Source organism: Anguilla anguilla, chromosome 17, assembly GCF_013347855.1.
Source record: "Anguilla anguilla isolate fAngAng1 chromosome 17, fAngAng1.pri, whole genome shotgun sequence".
NCBI lineage: Eukaryota > Metazoa > Chordata > Actinopteri > Anguilliformes > Anguillidae > Anguilla > Anguilla anguilla.
The window spans coordinates 22702939-22721937 of NC_049217.1; the positions used below are offsets into that span (position 1 = coordinate 22702939).

Here is an 18999-nt window from a genome sequence, read left to right on the forward strand (position 1 = left end):
GCCCCCTCCACACGTCTGCGTGCTCCACCTGATCCCTTCCTCCTCCCTTCTCCACCCGCTCCACCCTCGCTCTCTCCCTCCCTCCCTCCCTCCCTCCCGCTCTCCACCTGCACACTACTCCCTCGCCTCTCCATCCTTCCCCACCAATCTATCTGTTTTTATTATCCTCTCCCCGTGAGATGATGTAACCTCTGCCGAGATCCTGAAAGCACGGCGGAGACTGAGAGACTGAGAGACTGAGAGACTGAGAGACTGAGAGGAAAAATACCGCAATTCCGCTCAGGAAGATAAAGGGAATTGCAGTCGACTCCAGCAAAACCACACACAGCCTAAGCGAAGGATTATCTAACTTATCTTCATTGAAAAGTGAATGTGAGTTTCTGATCAAGATTGACAGCCTGGCAAAGTGTCAACTTGTAGGCTACGCCCGTGCGGTACGCTAACGGTACATCTGTACCGTCGTGCTCTCGGTGCAGGCTAGTACTACTGGACCTCTCCCACCATATCCGATGCGTCCGTCAGACGTGGTTTCATCCCAGAATCCTGATGTTTCTGATATCCTAGCAGCGCGCTAACTCACCTCACACACTGTACCTGTGCTGAGGCAGCTTACAATCCACTGCCAGTTCACTGCATTTCACGCTCTTTGCTACTTCTGAAACATTGCCAATGGCGAGTTAAACAAATTTGTCCGTGTTTTATTATTTGCTTTATTTTTTACCCACTGTCCACATTATGACAATGTTCATGCCGACAGATATTTCATCAAGCAGTAAACGGTGAAAGCAAATATTTTTTGTCACATATAAGCCCTTTTCAAAGAAGGTTTTCTGAATTAATTCATTTCTGCATGGAAACAGAAATTGCATCAGCTGTCACACTTATTTAAATTTTTAGCAGTTTTTCCAGCCTTTCATGTATCTGCCTCCCCTCTGAGGCTCATAATGCGTAGGATTACTGCACCAAAAACGCATGACACGCAAAAGCTAAGGACTCAGTCGTCAGACCTGACCTCAGGGTGTTGAAACTAAATTAAAAGGGATTCCAGTTCTTATCAGAGCAGCTGCTGCCTCATTGAAAGAGCTGTTATGATAATAGATGTCTATGTGGATGAAAGCCCATCAGTCATCTAGTTCTGGGGTGGCAGTGTAGTATAATGGGTAAGGAGCTGGTCTTGTAACCTAAAAGGTCACGGGTTCGATTCCCGGGTCAGACACTACCGTTGTACCCTTGAGCAAGGCACTAAACCTGCATAGCTTCAGTGTACATCCAGCTGTATAAATGGACGCAAAAAAGTTGTGTAAGTCGCTCTGGATATGAGCGTCTGCTAAATGCCAGTAATGTAATGTAGTTCAACATAAATTGTGGAGCCTGAAGAGGACAGGACAAGCGTGACAGAGGTTTAAACAGAGAGCCAAGGGCCTGAGACAAAGAGCCAGGGGCCTGAGACAGAGAGCCAAGGGCCTGAGACAGAGAGCCAAGGGCCTGAGACAAAGAGCCAGGGGCCTGAGGCAGAGAGCCAAGGGCCTGAGGCAGAGAGAGAAATCAGAGCGGGACCCACCGTCTCATCAGCAGAGCAGGTGGCCAGAACGCTGTCATCAAACGGGGAGAAGTCAAAATCAGTCACCTGGTCTGCACGAGGGAACGAGAAAGACCGTTAAACAAACCGAGAGAAACAGAGTAAAACTTTTTCTTTTTAATGAACATCTTCAACAATGCAGGACAAAAACTGATCTCGAATGTTGGGATTTAGTGCAAGTGGATTTAGTTCCACTTCAGAAAGCCAAATGGAAACAAGTGAAGAGGAATTATAGTACAAGTGGGGGGGGGGGGGGCATGACAGTGGAGAGAAAGATGGAGGTGAGTAGAGACACAGGAGGTAGAGGAACAAGATGGATGGATCAGTGGGGTAAATGGAGATGGAGAGAACTCCAGAGAAAGGAAGGAAGGAAGACAGACAGACAGACAGATCTCTTACCAGCATGACAGGGGATGTGAGACACCGTCCACTTGCCATCAGATCCTGCATCCAGTGAAGCCAGCCCCAGAATTCCACCACCTGCAGAACACAGTGTAAGATTACACACATGCACAAACACACACACACACACACACACACACACACTGAGCTCCTCTGAAGTGTACTGCCCGTACAGCACACAGAGATAGCAGGATAATGATGGCGCCCAGAAGGGGAAGCCTGCTCGCACACGTTTACACCGGCGAATAAAGACAGCCGTGCGGCGAGACCGTCTTCCGCGACAGCGGAGAGAAAAAACAGAAGAGCGCGCCTCCGCCCTCCAGCGTGACAGGAACGCCGGAATGTTCCCCTTACCGGCCTGCTCGGTGTTGAAGGCCACGAGCCTGCAGCTGGATTTTATGTGGTTCCCCAGTGAGGTGAAGGAGCCGGCCCTGATCTCGCTGATCCAGCCCTGGAGACAAACGGAGAGGACACAGACACGTCACACGTCACAGACGAGCACGACTGAGGCCGATTTCCTCCGGCAGCATTTCAGCAGAAGAAACCGTCAGGGCATGGCCCGATTATATGGGGAACAGACCCGTTTCACATTCTCCTGAGCACCGATCCCACTCATTCATTGTGAGCAGAATTCAGCAAACAGACAAGGAAACCGCTCAATACGTTTTCCCAAACAGAACGGACAGGAACACAGTGTGAAGCAGGGGGGTGTGGACATCTGGGACAGAATGCAGGCCTGAGGCTGGCGATGGACTGGCGACCTGTGCAGGGCGTGCTCCTGCCTCTCGCCCCAATGCATGCTGGGATAGGCTCCAGCACCCCCCCCCCGCGACCCCGAACAGGAATGAACGGGTTAGATAATGGATGGATGGAATGTGGGCTTGTCTGAGACCCATCAGGAATCTTCAGCACTCACTGGACAAGTCCGCACATGACGAAATACACACACACACACACACACACACACATATGGACATATAATTTTCTATGCCCTGGCACAATACCAGCTTTTGCCATAATGTGACATGCATTACACTGTAAATACAATTATGTTTAGGACATCCAAACAACAGATTCCTGACTTTTGCGGTATAAAAGTTTAACGTGTAATGTTTAACGTTTAAAACAAAACTATTTAGATTTATGTACATTCACTTCTGTGCAAGCAGCAGACTTATTTCTGACTTCACAGTATAAACGATTCTATAAAATCAGCCAATAAGGAGGCCCGACCAGTTCTGCTCCTCACCAACACCTCCCAGGTTCACCTGTTCAGTAACAATGAAGTCTTTCTCAGGCCCACGTCATACTTTTTACAACAGACTGGATGGCTCAATCATGGACTCAAATTCACACAGAGACACCATCGGTGCAACGGTTGGGCATTCCACCTGCGATATGCGGGTCACCTCCGGCTTAAAATAAACTGTCTGTAACCTAAATACGAAAGCAAAGCAGAAAAAGGTGGACGGCTTTGTACTCTAACGATCAGCTGCAACCCGAACAGCCCCTGTGAACGACAGGACAGGCTGCATATACAGACAGGGCGGACCTGTACGACGGTGGCGCCCTGACATATTAAGATCACATGGGCGGAAGCCTTTGGGAAGTGGGAGGAGTGAACAGTGAGGTAGGATGATTGGTGCTGCACAGACAGGCAGACCGTGGGGGTGTTTTTCAGACTGAGGTTAAGGCCAGCGGTGGTTTGCGCTCTTTGACCTCAGAATGCGGTCGGGCCAGATTAAAACAGAGCCAGCGACTGTGCGGTCAGAAAAGCCACCGCAGCAATCTGAGCACCGTAAGCACTGCGCCTTGTACTGCAGAGGTCAAAGGTCAGCTGGAAGAACTGTGATGACACGGAAATGCTGACAGAACAGAGGCAGGAGAGGGAAGAATGCACACACACACACACACACACACACACACACACACACACACACACACACACACACACACACACACACACACACACACACACACACACACACACACACACACACACACACACACACACCATGCTGAAGTGTAACAAAACAGGAATAGGGGAGGAGGAGAACATTTTTTCTCTCTTGCACTCGCTCTCTCTCTTTCTTGCTTGCTTGTTCGCTCTCTCTCTCGCTCACTCTCTCTCACTTGGTCTCTCTCTCTCTTTTGAACACTCACACACACACACTCACACACGCAGCCACTTGGTGGTTTCGCTTCAAATCAGCAGAAATTTGAGGAAGTTGAGGAGACCTGCTGCACTGCAGAGCTGTCAGAACCCTTTTTAAAAAAAAAAAGAAAAACGCAGAGAGAACAAGAGACGCAGCAGAAACAGAAACACATTCCAGCGACGCCACCACCGCTGGGCTCGCATGGAGAAACCAGGCCAGGACAAAGGGCCCTACACACTGTGTATGGGCAGCGCTAGGGCGACACTTTGCCCTGGTCTGCTGACTGCCCAGACCAGGACAGCACCAAAGACAAGAAGTCATCAAAACCCACAAAGGTGTGAAATGTGCGTCTGTTTTCATGTGCGGTTTTCTACTCTCTTCTTTTTCCCCCCCATTACCACAATATCATCTAGGCTAAAAGGACTATAAATACACCGAGCTCAGTCTGAGGATGCAGTGTGTTTCTGCAAAGACTCCCACGATGCAGGGGTCCATGCCAAAAACACGCACATGCAAATGCACGTTGGCACTGTTCCACACTGGCTGAGAGAATCAAAGCTGGAAAATTAGCAGATTCAAATTCCAAACAGTACACATCTAGACAAGGCAAAGGGGGAAAATGTGCAGTTGTATTAGGCTAATAGACGATTAATTTAAAAAATGAAGCTCTTTCTGCATAAGGACATCTGTTAAGCATTGTAAGAACTCTCTCAGTCTAGATGCAACAGGAGGGCTCACTCCCAGTTCTTATACCACAAGAAACCCATGTTGTAAAAGAGATAATAATAACAAAATAAGCTTTTTACAATTTACATTTACAACCCACCATTGTTATTCTCTCTGGACAAGAGTAACTGATAAATGAAAGTACTATCATCATGTACATGCATGCAAATGAAATGATGCAAAAAAACAAGCACACACACCAGCACATAATCCCCAGTTTCCAGTGTACCAGTACACCCAGCCATACTGGTGCACTGCCATCTCCATGACTACGAAATCAGCACCGGCCCTCTTGCCAGCGTCACACTCAAGTCTCAGACGAGGGGAGGAGAGACATGGCAGCTCGGGCCCCCATTTTGCACTGCCCCTCCCAGCCCACGGTTTCCCGTTTAACATCCAGGCGGGCTCTCTGAGCTGCTTGGACTTCACCACTCACGGGCACCTGGAATACCGCCGAGAAAATAAAGATGCACGCTCCAAAAAAAGTTAATGGCGTGAGGCTGTGTGTGCAGGTGAATTTCACAGGAGATCATCCGTAACAAAACCTCCCACACTCACTAATGCTCCAAAACAAGGGTCATTTTATTCAACAATGAGGGTAAATGTTTCTACCCAAAGGTCTTCCTCAGAACTTACCACACAGTTTATACAGGTCTGTTTAAATTTCTTGGGGAGCAGTATTTAAACTGACCTGTTTAAACGGTGCAAGTTGGGCTGATGAATACCCATGGGTGAAAATGTTAACCATCATAGTTGAATAAAATATTACTCTTGCACTAAAGCATAAGCAACTGTGGTTGTATTCTTGATTATCATTTTAAATACTCTCTGTCCATCTGTCCCTTCATCCCATCAATGTTTAACGTTAGACAGGTGCCCTGTCACATGACACAACTTGCTTGTGCAGCCATGGTCATGGCACCTCTGTGCAAAGTGTTTTGGGTGGCCAGTAGGTCACTCGGAGACAGTGATGTGAAAAAAATAATCTGTAGGACGTCACTTCCAAGACACTTTAACTGAAAGCAACTCCAAATATGGTCAAAGAAATAAAAAGAACTGATTTACATTTGCATTGCATTGTGACAGGGCACCAGTGCATCTCTCCACGAGGAACGCCTCAGTTTTAAACGCTGCAGGTATAAAAGAACAATGGGGCTAGGGCAAAGGAAAGCCTAAACTCTTCCATATTTCCCACTTGGACAGACAAAAGAGGGCACACCGCAGTTTATTTTCGCCCATTCTGTAATTCGAAGCTTGAGTAACAGCGAAGGGCTTATCCAAAAGCGACAACTCGCCTCCTCCTCCAGTTGAGTTGTTATTACATAACAAACCTGGTGGACACCTCGAGACTAATTTCTCTCTCAGTCAGTGAGTAAAAAGCGTTGCGCCCGTAGAGAGGTCGGCTTTGAGCGTTGTCGCCCCAGACGCGCATTTGAGGCGAAACCTGTGACCAGTGTAACCTAATATTCCCATATATTTTTCAGAAAAGTGCCGGTATGCGAGACACTCCCTTTCTCATCCCAACACTGCGCCTCGGGGATATTCTGTCAAGCACAGTCTTGGTGGTGAAAAACCACGTCATGTCGGTCGTACTGCTTTTTCAATTTAAAATACCGAAACATGGCTAGCTCGCAACAGTGTTTGCAGGCAGACACGATGGGTAACACGTCTTGCAACAAGCAAACGTTGGGCGCACGGAAACCTCGATATTATTGGTTATCTTAAATCTGTGCTTAAAAGTGAGTAGCCTGCTAGCATTCTGTTCGGCACGGCACCCCCCAAAACAGCAAACGTTATTTAACTCAAACCGAACAGTGAGGCGATAAATGGAATTGCGTTTGCAGTTATCTAAGTTCCTGATTTTGAAACTGTCACGGCACTGCAACATCCTTCCTTGGTACACGAAGCGCCAAGTTACGAGCGAAGTGTGGAAAACATCCACCTAGCTAATTAATGTTAGCCACATGGTATGCACATGATCTTTTGTGCATCAAGCTCTAGTGTTGGCTAACCTAACTACCTATGTTTCACGGTCCGGTAATTATTATTAGCCTTGAAAATCATTCCAGGGCAGAGGCAACGCATAGCAACAAACAGCAATTCGGCATTCAGGAAGTTCAAATGCCTCCATACATTTTAGACGCTCCTCCCAACGCTCGTACCACATCCACGGCTGCTACTAGCGAGCTAGCTACAGTATACGACTTCGCATGCAATACACTCAATGAGAGTCCCTAGAAAACTACTTAGCGAATTAGCTGCTTACTCACATCTTTTTTGGGGATCTTCGGGGTGGTGTTTTTAAATTTTGAAGTCCTGAAACGGTTCATCTTTTGTTCTTCACTTTTGTGCCTTCCGGGTGCCCCTGTCTGCCGCTTTTAATCTTGCAGTAGTAGACACCTCAGAACTGTTGTAGACGAGCATCCACCCTCCTGTGCATCTGACAGCCCAACGCTGACAGCGTTTCGTCGAGCGATTGTCTCGGCAATCGACACTTCTGTCAGTGAATAGAAATGCCTAACCTGGTCCGTTTATTTATCTAAACAGCAAAAAAAAAGAACATATCAACAGAACAGCTGCCGTTTACATCAATAAATAATACTTTAGAATACCTTTATTATTATTATTGCTATTGTTAGTATTATTATTATTGTGTTTATTATCATTATTATTATTATTATTATTATTAGTTGTTGTTGTGTAAATTATTTGGAATTGCTCTTTGCCCTAGTTTACTGAACAGCCCGCGAGTTTGCACAAGGAGTGTGCTTTGCTTGATCAGAGTTGTGTGCCGTTTACATGCAGACTTATCGATTCGCACATACAGTCAGATCGCCCCAACGTAATAAACTCAGTTATGGGGCACTATCCATCTCATTTATGGATCAGTGAATCTGCCAATCTGCGCTGCACTGATCAAAAAATCCATAGACATATATGTCTATGAAAAAATCGAGTTGATTTCACGCATGTCCTCATTAGCAGAAATCTACAGGCATGCGCAGTTTACAGTAGCATGAATCTACGCACATGCGCAGTTAACAGCAGTCGGACAGCTGTAGGAAAGGAATGATGGCGTCTTCCGCAGCTCGTTGTTCAGCACGCTGGTTATCGGTGGCCGTCTCCACAGGGCACCGGCGGGCCTGCTCCACGCTCGTTTCGGCCCACACCGGTGGAGCCCGTCCTGTCACAAAATGGGCACCCCAGCCGATTGGAGCCCGGGGCGGCGTGTTGAGCAGTGGATCCGGGAATCCCTTGACATTGAGAGGGCTGTCAGGTGAGAAGAGTCCTTCGTTGTAACGCGACGGCCTAGCTAGCGGCTGACTTACCTAACACTCAGACCTCGCAGTTGCCGTGCTTTTTGCCATTTAAGCAGTGACTTACTTGGAAACAAATTACGGTGACAGTATTTTTAGATTTGAAGCAAAACTTGTTTTTTTTGGGATTAGACATGAGCTTAACCACATTTGCAAGCTAGCGATAAGAACTGGTGAACGGACAGCATGATGTAACTGGGACTGGCGAAACTGTAGTATTGTGCTGTAGTTAGCTGTCGATAGCATGCTGAGTTTTGCAACATCGCTGCGATTAATTTAGTCAGCAATCATCTCATTTTCGGCTGTTATCTGGTATCCTTTTGACTGACGCAAGGTTGCTAATATTATTCGGTACCTTAGTAAAATAGCTACATCTGCAGTTCCTACGGATAGTTAGCTTGCTAGCAACCTGAGTAGGCTAATGATGGTTTTCTGTTAGCTACGCTAGCTATCTAGCTAGAAAGTTCCCTGCGTTCAGAAATTGACCTTGAGGTTGTTTGCAGTGATGGCATGAACTCACGTGCCATAGTGAAATAAGTAGAGCGTGGTTAGTTTTCTAGTTGGTTAAAAAGACAGAAACGGCAACTGTGTAGGCTACTAGCGTAGTTTGCAAACATTCATGACACGAAATATCCGTGGAATCTGTTGCCTTTATGTTGTATTGCCAGTGCACATCGAGTATGCAGCTAACGATTGCTTTACTATTGCAAGTTCATTTAGAATGATTGTCATGATAGTTCATCCATAAACCCAGGCATCCAATGAAACCACTAAGCCGCTTCATCTGCAGTGGTTCAGGCATGGGGGCGTGAGCGGCAGTTATTGATGTAAGGTTCAGGTGAAAATCTTAAAAAGGGTTAGGGAGTGTTCACACAAATATAAACGAACGGGCTGCATTTGCTGTGTCTGACCGAGCGGCATTGTGAAAATTAAATTAGCATTTTTGATGCACACCGTGTAAGGTCATATACTAGAAGACGCTCTCCTCGAACTTCTGATTCTGGTCTGAAGTGCCTACTACATCACCGAGACTTGGATAGGAAAGAATGCATCCATATATGATTTTGTCCGTTGATGGCAGAGTCAGATACTGGTGAGAAGGGATCTGCAATTGGGATCTAATGGGTATTTCTTTATAAAATGGAAGCATTTTTCTGACTCTGCCTCAGAGTATAAGCCACATTCCACCCCTTGTGGAGATGAATTTATATTAAGAGACTCTCCATGTTAATAATTGGTGTTGTCTGCAAGCTGCAGTCCTATTTGCTTACCAAAGGAGGTAGGGGTTGTCCGCTTCCAAAGTGGTTTCGTCGCAGTAAACATCACGAACAAAAGCTCATTACTACACCTTTGCTTCATTACCTGAGCTTGTCAGATGTAAAAAAAAAAAAAAAAAAAAAGTCATCTCTTCTGAAAGCACGCCGTCTTGGCCCCCCCCCCCCTCGTGCGCGTCTGTGACAGGTGTGAAGCCCCCCCACGTCATCTGCAGGCTGGCCTTCCACACCAGCGCCCCCACGTCCAGCAAGCAGGACTTCTACCAGGTGCTGGGCGTGCCTCGCACTGCCACTCAGAAGGAGATCAAGAAAGCTTATTACCAGGTGAGATGGGCATGACCAATGAAGAGGTAGTGCAGGCGGGAGGGGCTGGGAATTTGATGGGTGCATGATGTTTCAATCGGTGAACCGTTTTCCTTTACCTGGGGCCCTTGGTCTTTTAGCTCAACGAGCGAATCATATCTCCTCTGTTGCCATGGGGATGACTCAGTTCAGTAATCGCGGCAGATCTCCCCCCTGGTTTAATGGGTTCATTCCTGGTTGGGGCAGTGCATCGCTTAACCTCAGTCACTTTAGTAAATATTCAGCTGTACACAGGCTTATGGGCGATATGTTGAAGTTAATGTGATGCGAGTGGCCACAGAGATGGGCATATGGTCAAGCAAATCAATGATAAAGTATGCCGTCATTTTGTATTGCTGTAAGCATGCCATTTGTTTATGGAACTAATTAAGGCAATCGTGTGATAAGCTGGAATGCACGGTTAGGTTAGGAGATTTGACTGTGTTATTTCATGAAGCATTGTTTCTGCATCACTGTGCGAGTTGGTGGACAGTGTCAGCGGAGAAACCTGCAGGGGTGGGGTGACTGTCGCACCTCTTCAATGACTTTGTAGTTCACGAGTCCTTTGCTCCCTCCTCAGATGGCCAAGAAGTACCACCCCGACACAAACAAAGACGATCCCCAGGCTAAAGAGAAGTTTGCCCAGCTGGCGGAAGCTTATGAGGTACGGAGAGCTTCTAATACGTACAGTAGTGTGTTATCCTCTGCGGTGCATCCCAGGATTTACTGGGCGAATGCCACGTAAGGGCAGATTCTGCTCAGTACACTAAACTGGGTTAACCCCTTAACCCTTTAACTGAACATTCTAATGCTGATGTAACAATCACCACTGGCAACTGAAAACAATGGTGTTCTAGAACACTGACATAGAATCTTGAAAAAAATGTTAAAAAAAAAAAAAAAACCAAAGGGTTAAGTAAGACCCGAAGTGGATTTAACTGTGAAGGATGAGGAGTGCGGTTCCCATCCCTGTGGCAGGCAGGGCTAATAAAATAAGATGGAGGCAGACTGTGATGTGTATCCACACGTCGGTACCGATGCATGACTATGTCACTGCCTGTCCTAACAGTGGTGGTGGGGGCCCTGTTGCGTCTCGTGGCGCTGTGGTTCTGATTGTGATTTCGCGGCCCAGGTGCTGAGCGACGAGGTGAAGAGGAAGCAGTACGACACGTACGGCTCTGCCGGGTTCGACCCGAGCCAGGCCGGCGCCGGCCAGCAGCAGTACTGGAGAGGAGGGGCCAGCGTGGACCCGGAGGAGCTCTTCCGCAAGATCTTCGGGGAGTTCTCCGGGGCGCAGGGGTTCGGGGACTTCAACGCCATGTTCAATCAGCCCCAGGAGGTCAGCTGACCACAGCCACTTTCCTGCTTTTTTCCTATTGGTTATTTAGTTCGTTTTTTGTTTTTTTGTTCAACTGTCATTTTAGCCAAATTACCTTTTTTTTAAGCTAGATTTTCAAGTAAAGTTCAGTGTCAAAATCCAACCAATCAACTAGCTGCAGGCCCTGCCTTTGCGCTCTGATTGGTCGCTCGGTTCGATGGTGGTTCGTCTCTTCCCCTGCTCTCTCTCAGTACGTGATGGAGCTGACGTTCATGCAAGCGGCGAAGGGCGTGAACAAGGAGATAACGGTCAACATGGAGGACACCTGTCAGCGCTGCGACGGCAAGGGCAGCGAGCCGGGGACGAAAGTGCAGCACTGCCACTACTGTAACGGGACCGGCATGGTGAGCGCCGTCCCCTAACTGACCCCGGGTCAGTTACAGCCGCATCCTCATAGTGGTCTGAGTCACCTGTAGGGTTTGATTGAGCTGATCCTGTATCAGTACTGTGGGACGTGTGTGTGTCTGGGCTGGGCTGACCCTGGGTCAGTTATAATTATTTCCACATGGTGGTTGGAGTCGCATGTAGGGTCTCATTGAGCTGATCCTGGATCAGCACTGTGTGCTGTTGTGTGTGTGTGTGTGTGTGTCTGGGCTGGGCTGACCCTGGGTCAGTTAACTGTTTCCCCATCATGCTTGGAGTCACCTGTGGGGTCTGATTGAGCTGATCCTGTATCAGTACAGTGGGTCGTGTGTGTGTGTGTCTGGGCTGGGCTGACCCTGGGTCAGTTACAACAGTTTACTCACGGTGGTTGGAGTCACCTGTAGGGTTTGATTCAGCTGATCCTGGATCAGCACTGTGGGTTGTTGTGTATCTGGGCCCTCTGTGACACCCCTACTACCACCTGACATGTGCATACTGTGAATTTCAGAGCTGAGTATTTTTTTTTAGGGTTTTTTTGAGCTGCGCATGAATGGGTCCCTGTGTGTGTTTCCCGCCTACTTTGTGCTCTGCCAGATACACGCAGAAGAAAGGCTCTGCCCGAAACCTCCCTGTGGCATTAAAAAAAAACTGCTGAATGAAGTCACAGAGTTCAGACCGTTTATTTTCTGTCATTGATTTCTCTTTAGAGGTTCTAGCACCCGTGCGTAAAAAAAACCTTTCATTGGTTTGAGCTGAAGATGTTGTCCTGTTACGCCATTTGCCCCCTGCAGGAAACCATAAACACGGGGCCCTTTGTGATGCGTTCCACCTGCCGCCGCTGCGGTGGGCGGGGCTCCGTCATGACCACGCCCTGCGTGTCGTGCCGCGGGACGGGGCAGACCAAGCAGAGGAGGACGGTCATGGTTCCCGTGCCCGCAGGTCAGATGACGTCTCCCGAAAATTATTTGTGTCGCGCCTCTCAATCACATTTGCATTTCGAAGCACCTTTCTGCACTTCAGCCAACCCTGTGTCTAAGCGAACACGAGCACTCCACTTCTTCTGTCTGTGTAGCGGCTGGTCAGACTACTGTTTTTATACTATTGAATACTCCATTTTCTTTGAGAAACAGGTTTTGGTACATTCACTACACACGCACACACACACACGCTAGCCAGTTAGAGGGTGGAGTGAATGCGGTGTTGGGTGTTGGGCAGGGCAGGTTGGTGGCTAACCGTTGTGAGCACTTGTGTGCCATTCGCAGGTGTGGAGGATGGCCAGACGGTCCGGATGCCCGTGGGGAAGAAGGAGATCTTCATCACGTTTCGAGTGAGTGTAGACCAGGGGAGGGCAGCCCTGGTCCTGGGCTGCCGGTGGCGTCTCTGCTTTGTGTTCCGTCTGAGCGTGAGCGCAGGAGTCTGACGGATTGGTTGAAAGTCTGAGCTTGAATCTTCTGAATGGCAAAAGGCTGGGTGCCTCCAGCACACCTGCATTCATTACACCTGATTAATCAAAGCGAATACAGTCATGCAGTTATGGGTTTGGATGGACCGAAAAAACAGGACTAAATGTGGCCCTCTAGCGTCAGAGTTACCAGGTGTAGACCGATCCCCGTCACATGATCACATGTTTGCTACGGTTTGTAGAGCTGAGATGTTTGGCATTCTGATGGCCAGCTGGTTGCTGAAGAGATTTTTTCAATTTCAATTTCCAAGGAAATTGTTTTTCAGAACCACAGTTTCGCACGTTTTGTGAACTGTTTAAATTCACCAAACTGCATTAATAAATAAAAAGTGTATCCCTGAGTTAAACACACATGCTGATTGAATCCCGGCCAGGGTCCAGGGTCACAAGTTCAGGAACCTTCTGAGGAACTGGTGGTGACTGGTTGTGGTCGGTTGTGGTCCGTCCGTCCCCCCTCCCCCCTCCCCCCGCCCCCTTACAGGTCCAGAGGAGCCCGGTGTTCAGGCGGGACGGCGCAGACATCCATTCAGACGTTCTGATCTCAGTGGCCCAGGCCATCCTGGGGGGATCAGCGCGGGCCCAGGGGCTTTACGAGACCATCAACATCTCGGTGAGAGAGAGAGAGAGAGACCCGCCCCTCTGAGCACATGACACTGTAACAACCAATAACCTGCTTCAGTCATACATTTTATTTTGATAAAAATAATATTTTATTTTATACTTGAGAGAATAAAGATTTTAAGTCTCATTACAAGACTAAAACAGATTACGAGACAGACTTTTTTTTGTTGTTGCAGTGTATAGGTATAGATGTGTGTTAACTGATGCCCAAAACGTTTAGTCTCCAAAACTGCTGCATATATATATTTCAAAGACGTCCACATACGTGCGGTGTGCTGTGTTTGTTTTTACGCACGTAAACACGGGGAGGAGTCCCTCTCTGATGTTCCGCCCCTCACCCCTTCCTGCAGATCCCTGCTGGGATCCAGTCTGACCACCGGATCCGTCTGTCAGGGAAGGGGATCCCCCGGATGAACAGCTACAGTTACGGAGACCACTACATCCACATCAAGATCCGCATCCCCAAGTGAGAGGACCACACAGTCCACACAGCACAGTGAACACGGCCTATGGGTCAGACCCAACACAGCACAGCACAAGCGCAGTCAGTCGTTCACACGTAACACAGTGAACGCAGTCACTCAGTATGGCGGTATGTCTCCAGTCTGTGTGACCGTGTCTCCGTTTACACTCACAAGACTCCCCGGCTGGGTATTGTTTCGCTTGCGCAAATCCTTGCGCCCCCTGGTGAGGAATCGCAACCCTAATGAGAGCAAGACCTCGACACGGTTCCTTAACCACGTTTAAAACATGACAAAGCACCCCTGCATTGCAGTTACCTCAGGGGGGTACCTAGGACTGCAGTGAAGTCGCTTATCTTAATCTATCAGTGCTGCTTGTACAGAAGAATGAGCCACACTACAATGGGAGCAATAAATAGGGCAACGTTCAATAATGTATTATATTAGTACATGACCATTTGAGCAAGGGACAGAGACCGTTCATTCATTCATTCATACATTCATTCATTCATTCATTCATGTGTAAGTCTGACGTGTCGCTCGTTCTCTCCCCCGCCCCCTGCAGGACGCTGACGGACAGGCAGAGGGCTCTCATCCTGAGCTACGCTGAGGACGAGGTGGACGTGGAAGGCACGGTCAACGGTGTGACTGCCACCGCTGCGGGTGGGTAACGCTCACACACGTGCACTCACCCGCACACGCTCACCCGCACGCACTCACCCGCACGCACACACCCGCACACACACACCCGCACACGCTCACCCGCACACACACACCCGCACACGCTCACCCGCACACACACCCAGACAGAGAGAGACACACACACACACACAGACAGAGAGAGACACACAGACATACCCAGACAGAGAGAGACACACACACACACATCCGCACTCACTCACCCGCACACACACCCAGACAGAGAGAGAGACACACACACACCCAGACAGAGAGAGACACACACACACACCCAGACAGAGGGACACAGACCCAGACACTCACACACACAGAGGAACACAGACCCTGACACACATGTTACACGCTCAGATGGAGAGAAAAACAGACACACACACTCTGCCGCTCTTCTCAGGGTTTGTACAGACTGCACTTTGGGGCAGTTTCACTGATTAAGTTTGAGACTGAATTAATGTCCGTTTCTCGTTCCCAGTGGATTCATTCTGTATGTGTTGGCATATCTGGGTTGCGAGCTGAGGATCCAGCATGTCTTTAGGGGCAATAGTCAGCCTTATGAAGTCCTGCATAATCACCTGAGCAGAGATATCTGCAGAACCATCTCCGCTGTCCCTTATTTTATACACGTAGGGTGGCTTCTGCCCCAGCCAGCCGAGCCTGGAGCAGCCCACACACTGCCACTCACTCATTCAGAATCCTGTGGGCCTTTGCTTTTAAGGCTGTTCTTGCAGCTCTTAACTCTGGCTGATGCAGTACCCATTTGTGTCCAGGTGGGGGCAGCAGAGGTCGGCAGGGAGAGGCAGAGGCAGAGCCAGAGGAGAACAAGCAGGAGGCTGGCTTCCTCTCCAAATTAAAGAAAATGTTTAGCTGACAGCCACAACCCAGGTATGACAGCACCACCCCCCACCCCCCTTTTACCTTTTTTATAACCCTACATGGCACTTTCTGCCTCAGTCACCCTCTGGTCTGTCTTCTGGTTTGTGGCTGTCATGAAGTGTGTGTTGAGTCTGTGGAGCCATGGCTGCAAGGAGGCCATTTTGGCTTTGCTGTTTGAGTAAGCTGAGGCCTTCCACAGTTTCACCACCACACACACACACCCAGGCCATCGCCTGGGTCTCTAGCTCCCCAGCTGAGGTCCCCACACACATGCATGCGTAATATTAGATAGTGACGCTGGTCTCGGTCAGTATAGGGTCAGTTATTTATTTTTATCTTTTTGTTTGTTTCTTATATTTTTCTGTTGCCCCACCTTGGACATGGTATTCGGAACTTGAATAGCGACAGCAGTATCACCATGGAGACACCGCTGTGACTATGGTGACAGGAGTGGTGCAGTTATGCCTTGCAGCTGAACTGCCCAGGTTCCATCTGGTGCCAGAGTGGCCTAGCATGACTGAAGTAGTGTTGTGGCATAGCATGGGTAACCAGAGGGTTGTGGGTTCATATCCCAGCTAGAGCACTGCTGTTGTTATAGCTTACTTATTGTCTCTTGCCTCATGAGTGAGTGATGAAATGTAATGTAAGCAATTTACAGGAAACGGAAATCTCTCTGAGGAGCTGCATCGATTGATTAAAAAAAATAAATAAATAAATTGTCCCCATTTCTGTCCAGGTAAAAGGTCTGCAGGAAACTAAGGACAGACAGTGGGGAGGGGGGGTTGGAGAGGACGGCTGGGGTGTTGTCGAGGATCAGCCGGAACCACGGGTTGGCTCGTGTGAGGATCCGAATCCGAACCCGGACCCGTCCCGGAAGCCGACGTCGCCTCGTACTTGCCCCGCCGAAGGAACTCATTCTACACCACGAAACGCATCACAAAGGAACACCGAACCGCCAAGTCGCCCTGGTTACTAACGCCCCCCCCCCCCACCACCACCACCACCACCCTATCGTGAGGGAGCTGGCATCGTGTCTTTCCTGGTTCTCACCCCCTGTACAACAGCAGCCTAATGCTATGCTAACTGGACTACTCACTTATCATGTACATGTTTGGAAATCTACCAGCACAGGAAAGGGTACGTTTATTTGAAATGGTGTCATTTAAAGGAAAAGAAAAAATGTATTCTGTCTGGACATATGTTTGGGATTGGCCAGATTACATCATTTTCTGTGAGAAATGTTTGAATGTGTGGGGAATTGTGATTGTTCGTTTTTATCTTAGCTCCAGCTGTTTGGAGTGCATCTTCAGTTCAGTAGAAACCATTTTACAGCTGGGAGTCTTCCGCCCCCCAAGTTGCCTCGAAGGGTAATGTTTAAAGGGATAGCTCACTCACTTTCTGGGGGTTGCTGATATCAGAGTACTAGCTGCTATGGAGTTATTGGAAGTGACGTTTTCTTGTTTTAAACCACAAACTTGAAAATGCTCTACACATGCCCCTGCAAAGCCGGCCGGTTGCCAGAAACTTCCTTCACCGCTCACAGTCTGGGCCAATCGGAAACTCTCAAAGTGAACTGTCCCTTTAAATGGTGGGGTCCATCGTGTTAAAAGGCACTGTGAGAAAAATGGAACCCACAGTAAGTCTTTGGTTGGCCGCACTTAGTGTTTCCAAGAATCAGCCCCATATGGGCTGGCTGACTCTGGATTAGCAACTGTTGTTCCTTTCGCTCGTAGACAGATGACCGGGTGACCGTCCTAATCCCAACCATTCGGTGTCAAATATTTACTCAGTTCCTCTGGGTAATAAAGTGGTTTGTTCAGCCGTATGGTTACCCACTTTTCCTATGTGATTTCTCATCAAATGCCCCCCCCCCCCCCCCCCTTCAAGAAATCTAAACATATTACTAGGTCCAGGTATATAAATGTATTTCACAACTCGTTAAAATACTTAAAATAAAAACCAGTGTCCAGGACGACAGATTTCAAGGGTTTTATTTTTATGTTTGCCTAACCTTAGTATGTTTACAGTATTATTTTTTTTTTAGAAGTACAGAACAGTACCATGAAGGTTCCGGCTGTTAGCCAAGCAGGTTAAATCTGTTTTAATCGCCTAGGCGTTTAGGCTTTTCAGCTGCGTCCTCTTCCCTGGCGTCACCAAGCTCATGTGACCACGTGCGTGTGTCAGCTGACGTGCTGCAGTTGCCATGGTGATGGTGACAAGACATCCAGATGTTGAACAATGGTAAAATGGTAAACACAGCGTTGCAGCCAAAAACAGAGCACCAAATGCGTGACTGCTGTTCTCACCCCCCCCGACCCCCCCCAGCATAAACACGCACATTTACACAAAGCAAGTCATGGCGAACGAAAATCCCAGTCTGTACACAGTAGCTCTGTACATAGATTCAGTTGTTATGGAAGATATACTGATGTCGCATAGTTGGAACAGGACGGACAATAAATCTATATGAATACAAACATGAAATGGGTGATGGCTGGAGTCTTGTTTTACTGTGTTCCGGAGACCCTGTAGGCTATCGACGCTGATCAGGGGAGTCACTATACAGACTGTACGTGCTGGAGACAGTTCTGCTGGTCTGACCGGTCCAAGCTCAGAATGCATTTTCATCTACTGAGTGCCAGTCAGTTCAAACAACCTCGATAACCGGAATCAAGCTTAATCTAGCTTAACAGAATGTGTGTGTGTAATAAAATATATAAAATCTTTAAAAAGTGCAACAAGTAATTACCAAAACCGGTAATTAAACCGAGATGAGTCATCCCCCAAGAATCAAGGTTGAAACCCCCTGGTATGTCCTGTGTCACTTGTCTGAAATTCCAGCCTGCTTTCAGTAGAGCACACATACTGAAGCCCATTTGGAATCTTCTGTGTTTAACGACCCATTAATAAGGTATGGATTCTGATTGGAACATACCTGTTCAGTGCAGTTTCCTTTTTTCTTTTTAACACCACCTCTGATGGTGAACTGGAGTTGAATATGAGCACCCCCTCCCAAAAAATAAATACGACAATGGTTATAATGCTATATTGCGTATGTTTTACTAGCTGTTACACCCATGATATATTAACAGGATGCAGAGTTCTTGTACAGTTAGTGAAAAGACTAAAGCAGTTTCACTGGTGCAAGCCTGTTACAAGAGATGCCCTATTGTTAATTGACCCAGGTTTTTCTTCATGGCAACACAAAGATTTATCTCCATCTCTGAGGTTTATGGTGTAATGTTACATAGGCTTTCCGTAAGGCCTTCTCTCCAGGGACAAAAACGCTGAACAGGTGATGTCTCTGTGCACTGCCAGCTAACAGCTCACCTGTAGAGATCCAGGTGAG

At 48.0% G+C, this 18999-nt stretch overlaps 2 protein-coding genes across 4 annotated transcripts in view; one reads left to right on the forward strand and one right to left on the reverse strand.

The window, feature by feature from the left end:
- Positions 1–7354, reverse strand: part of LOC118217016 (mitochondrial import inner membrane translocase subunit tim16-B-like) — a 139524-nt gene extending 132170 nt beyond the window's left edge. The window contains exons 1-4 of one of the 2 annotated variants that reach the window (XM_035398746.1): positions 7134–7343; positions 2336–2432; positions 1979–2059; positions 1562–1632 (exon numbers count right to left, since the gene is read on the reverse strand). In XM_035398746.1, the coding sequence (XP_035254637.1) occupies positions 1562–1632; positions 1979–2059; positions 2336–2432; positions 7134–7193 (309 nt within the window). In that variant the 5' untranslated portion in view covers positions 7194–7343. Of the gene's footprint in view, positions 1–1561; positions 1633–1978; positions 2060–2335; positions 2433–7133 lie in introns of both variants that reach the window. The other variant, XM_035398744.1, reaches the window with a different exon arrangement.
- A 532-nt stretch (positions 7355–7886) lies between these two features.
- Positions 7887–18134, forward strand: dnaja3a (DnaJ heat shock protein family (Hsp40) member A3a). Of its 2 annotated transcripts, XM_035398757.1 has the most exons (12): positions 7887–8140; positions 9642–9778; positions 10377–10460; positions 10929–11135; positions 11366–11518; positions 12329–12476; positions 12800–12864; positions 13481–13609; positions 13971–14086; positions 14647–14744; positions 15545–15659; positions 16387–18134. In XM_035398757.1, the coding sequence occupies exons 1-11, from the start codon at positions 7933–7935 to the stop codon at positions 15643–15645; spliced, it is 1446 nt and encodes a 481-aa protein (XP_035254648.1). In that variant the 5' UTR covers positions 7887–7932; the 3' UTR covers positions 15646–15659; positions 16387–18134. The 2 variants fall into 2 exon arrangements, with proteins under 2 accessions (XP_035254648.1, XP_035254649.1); XM_035398758.1 differs by lacking the exon at positions 15545–15659 and having other exon boundaries at positions 7933–8140.
- Positions 18135–18999: the final 865 nt, after the last annotated feature.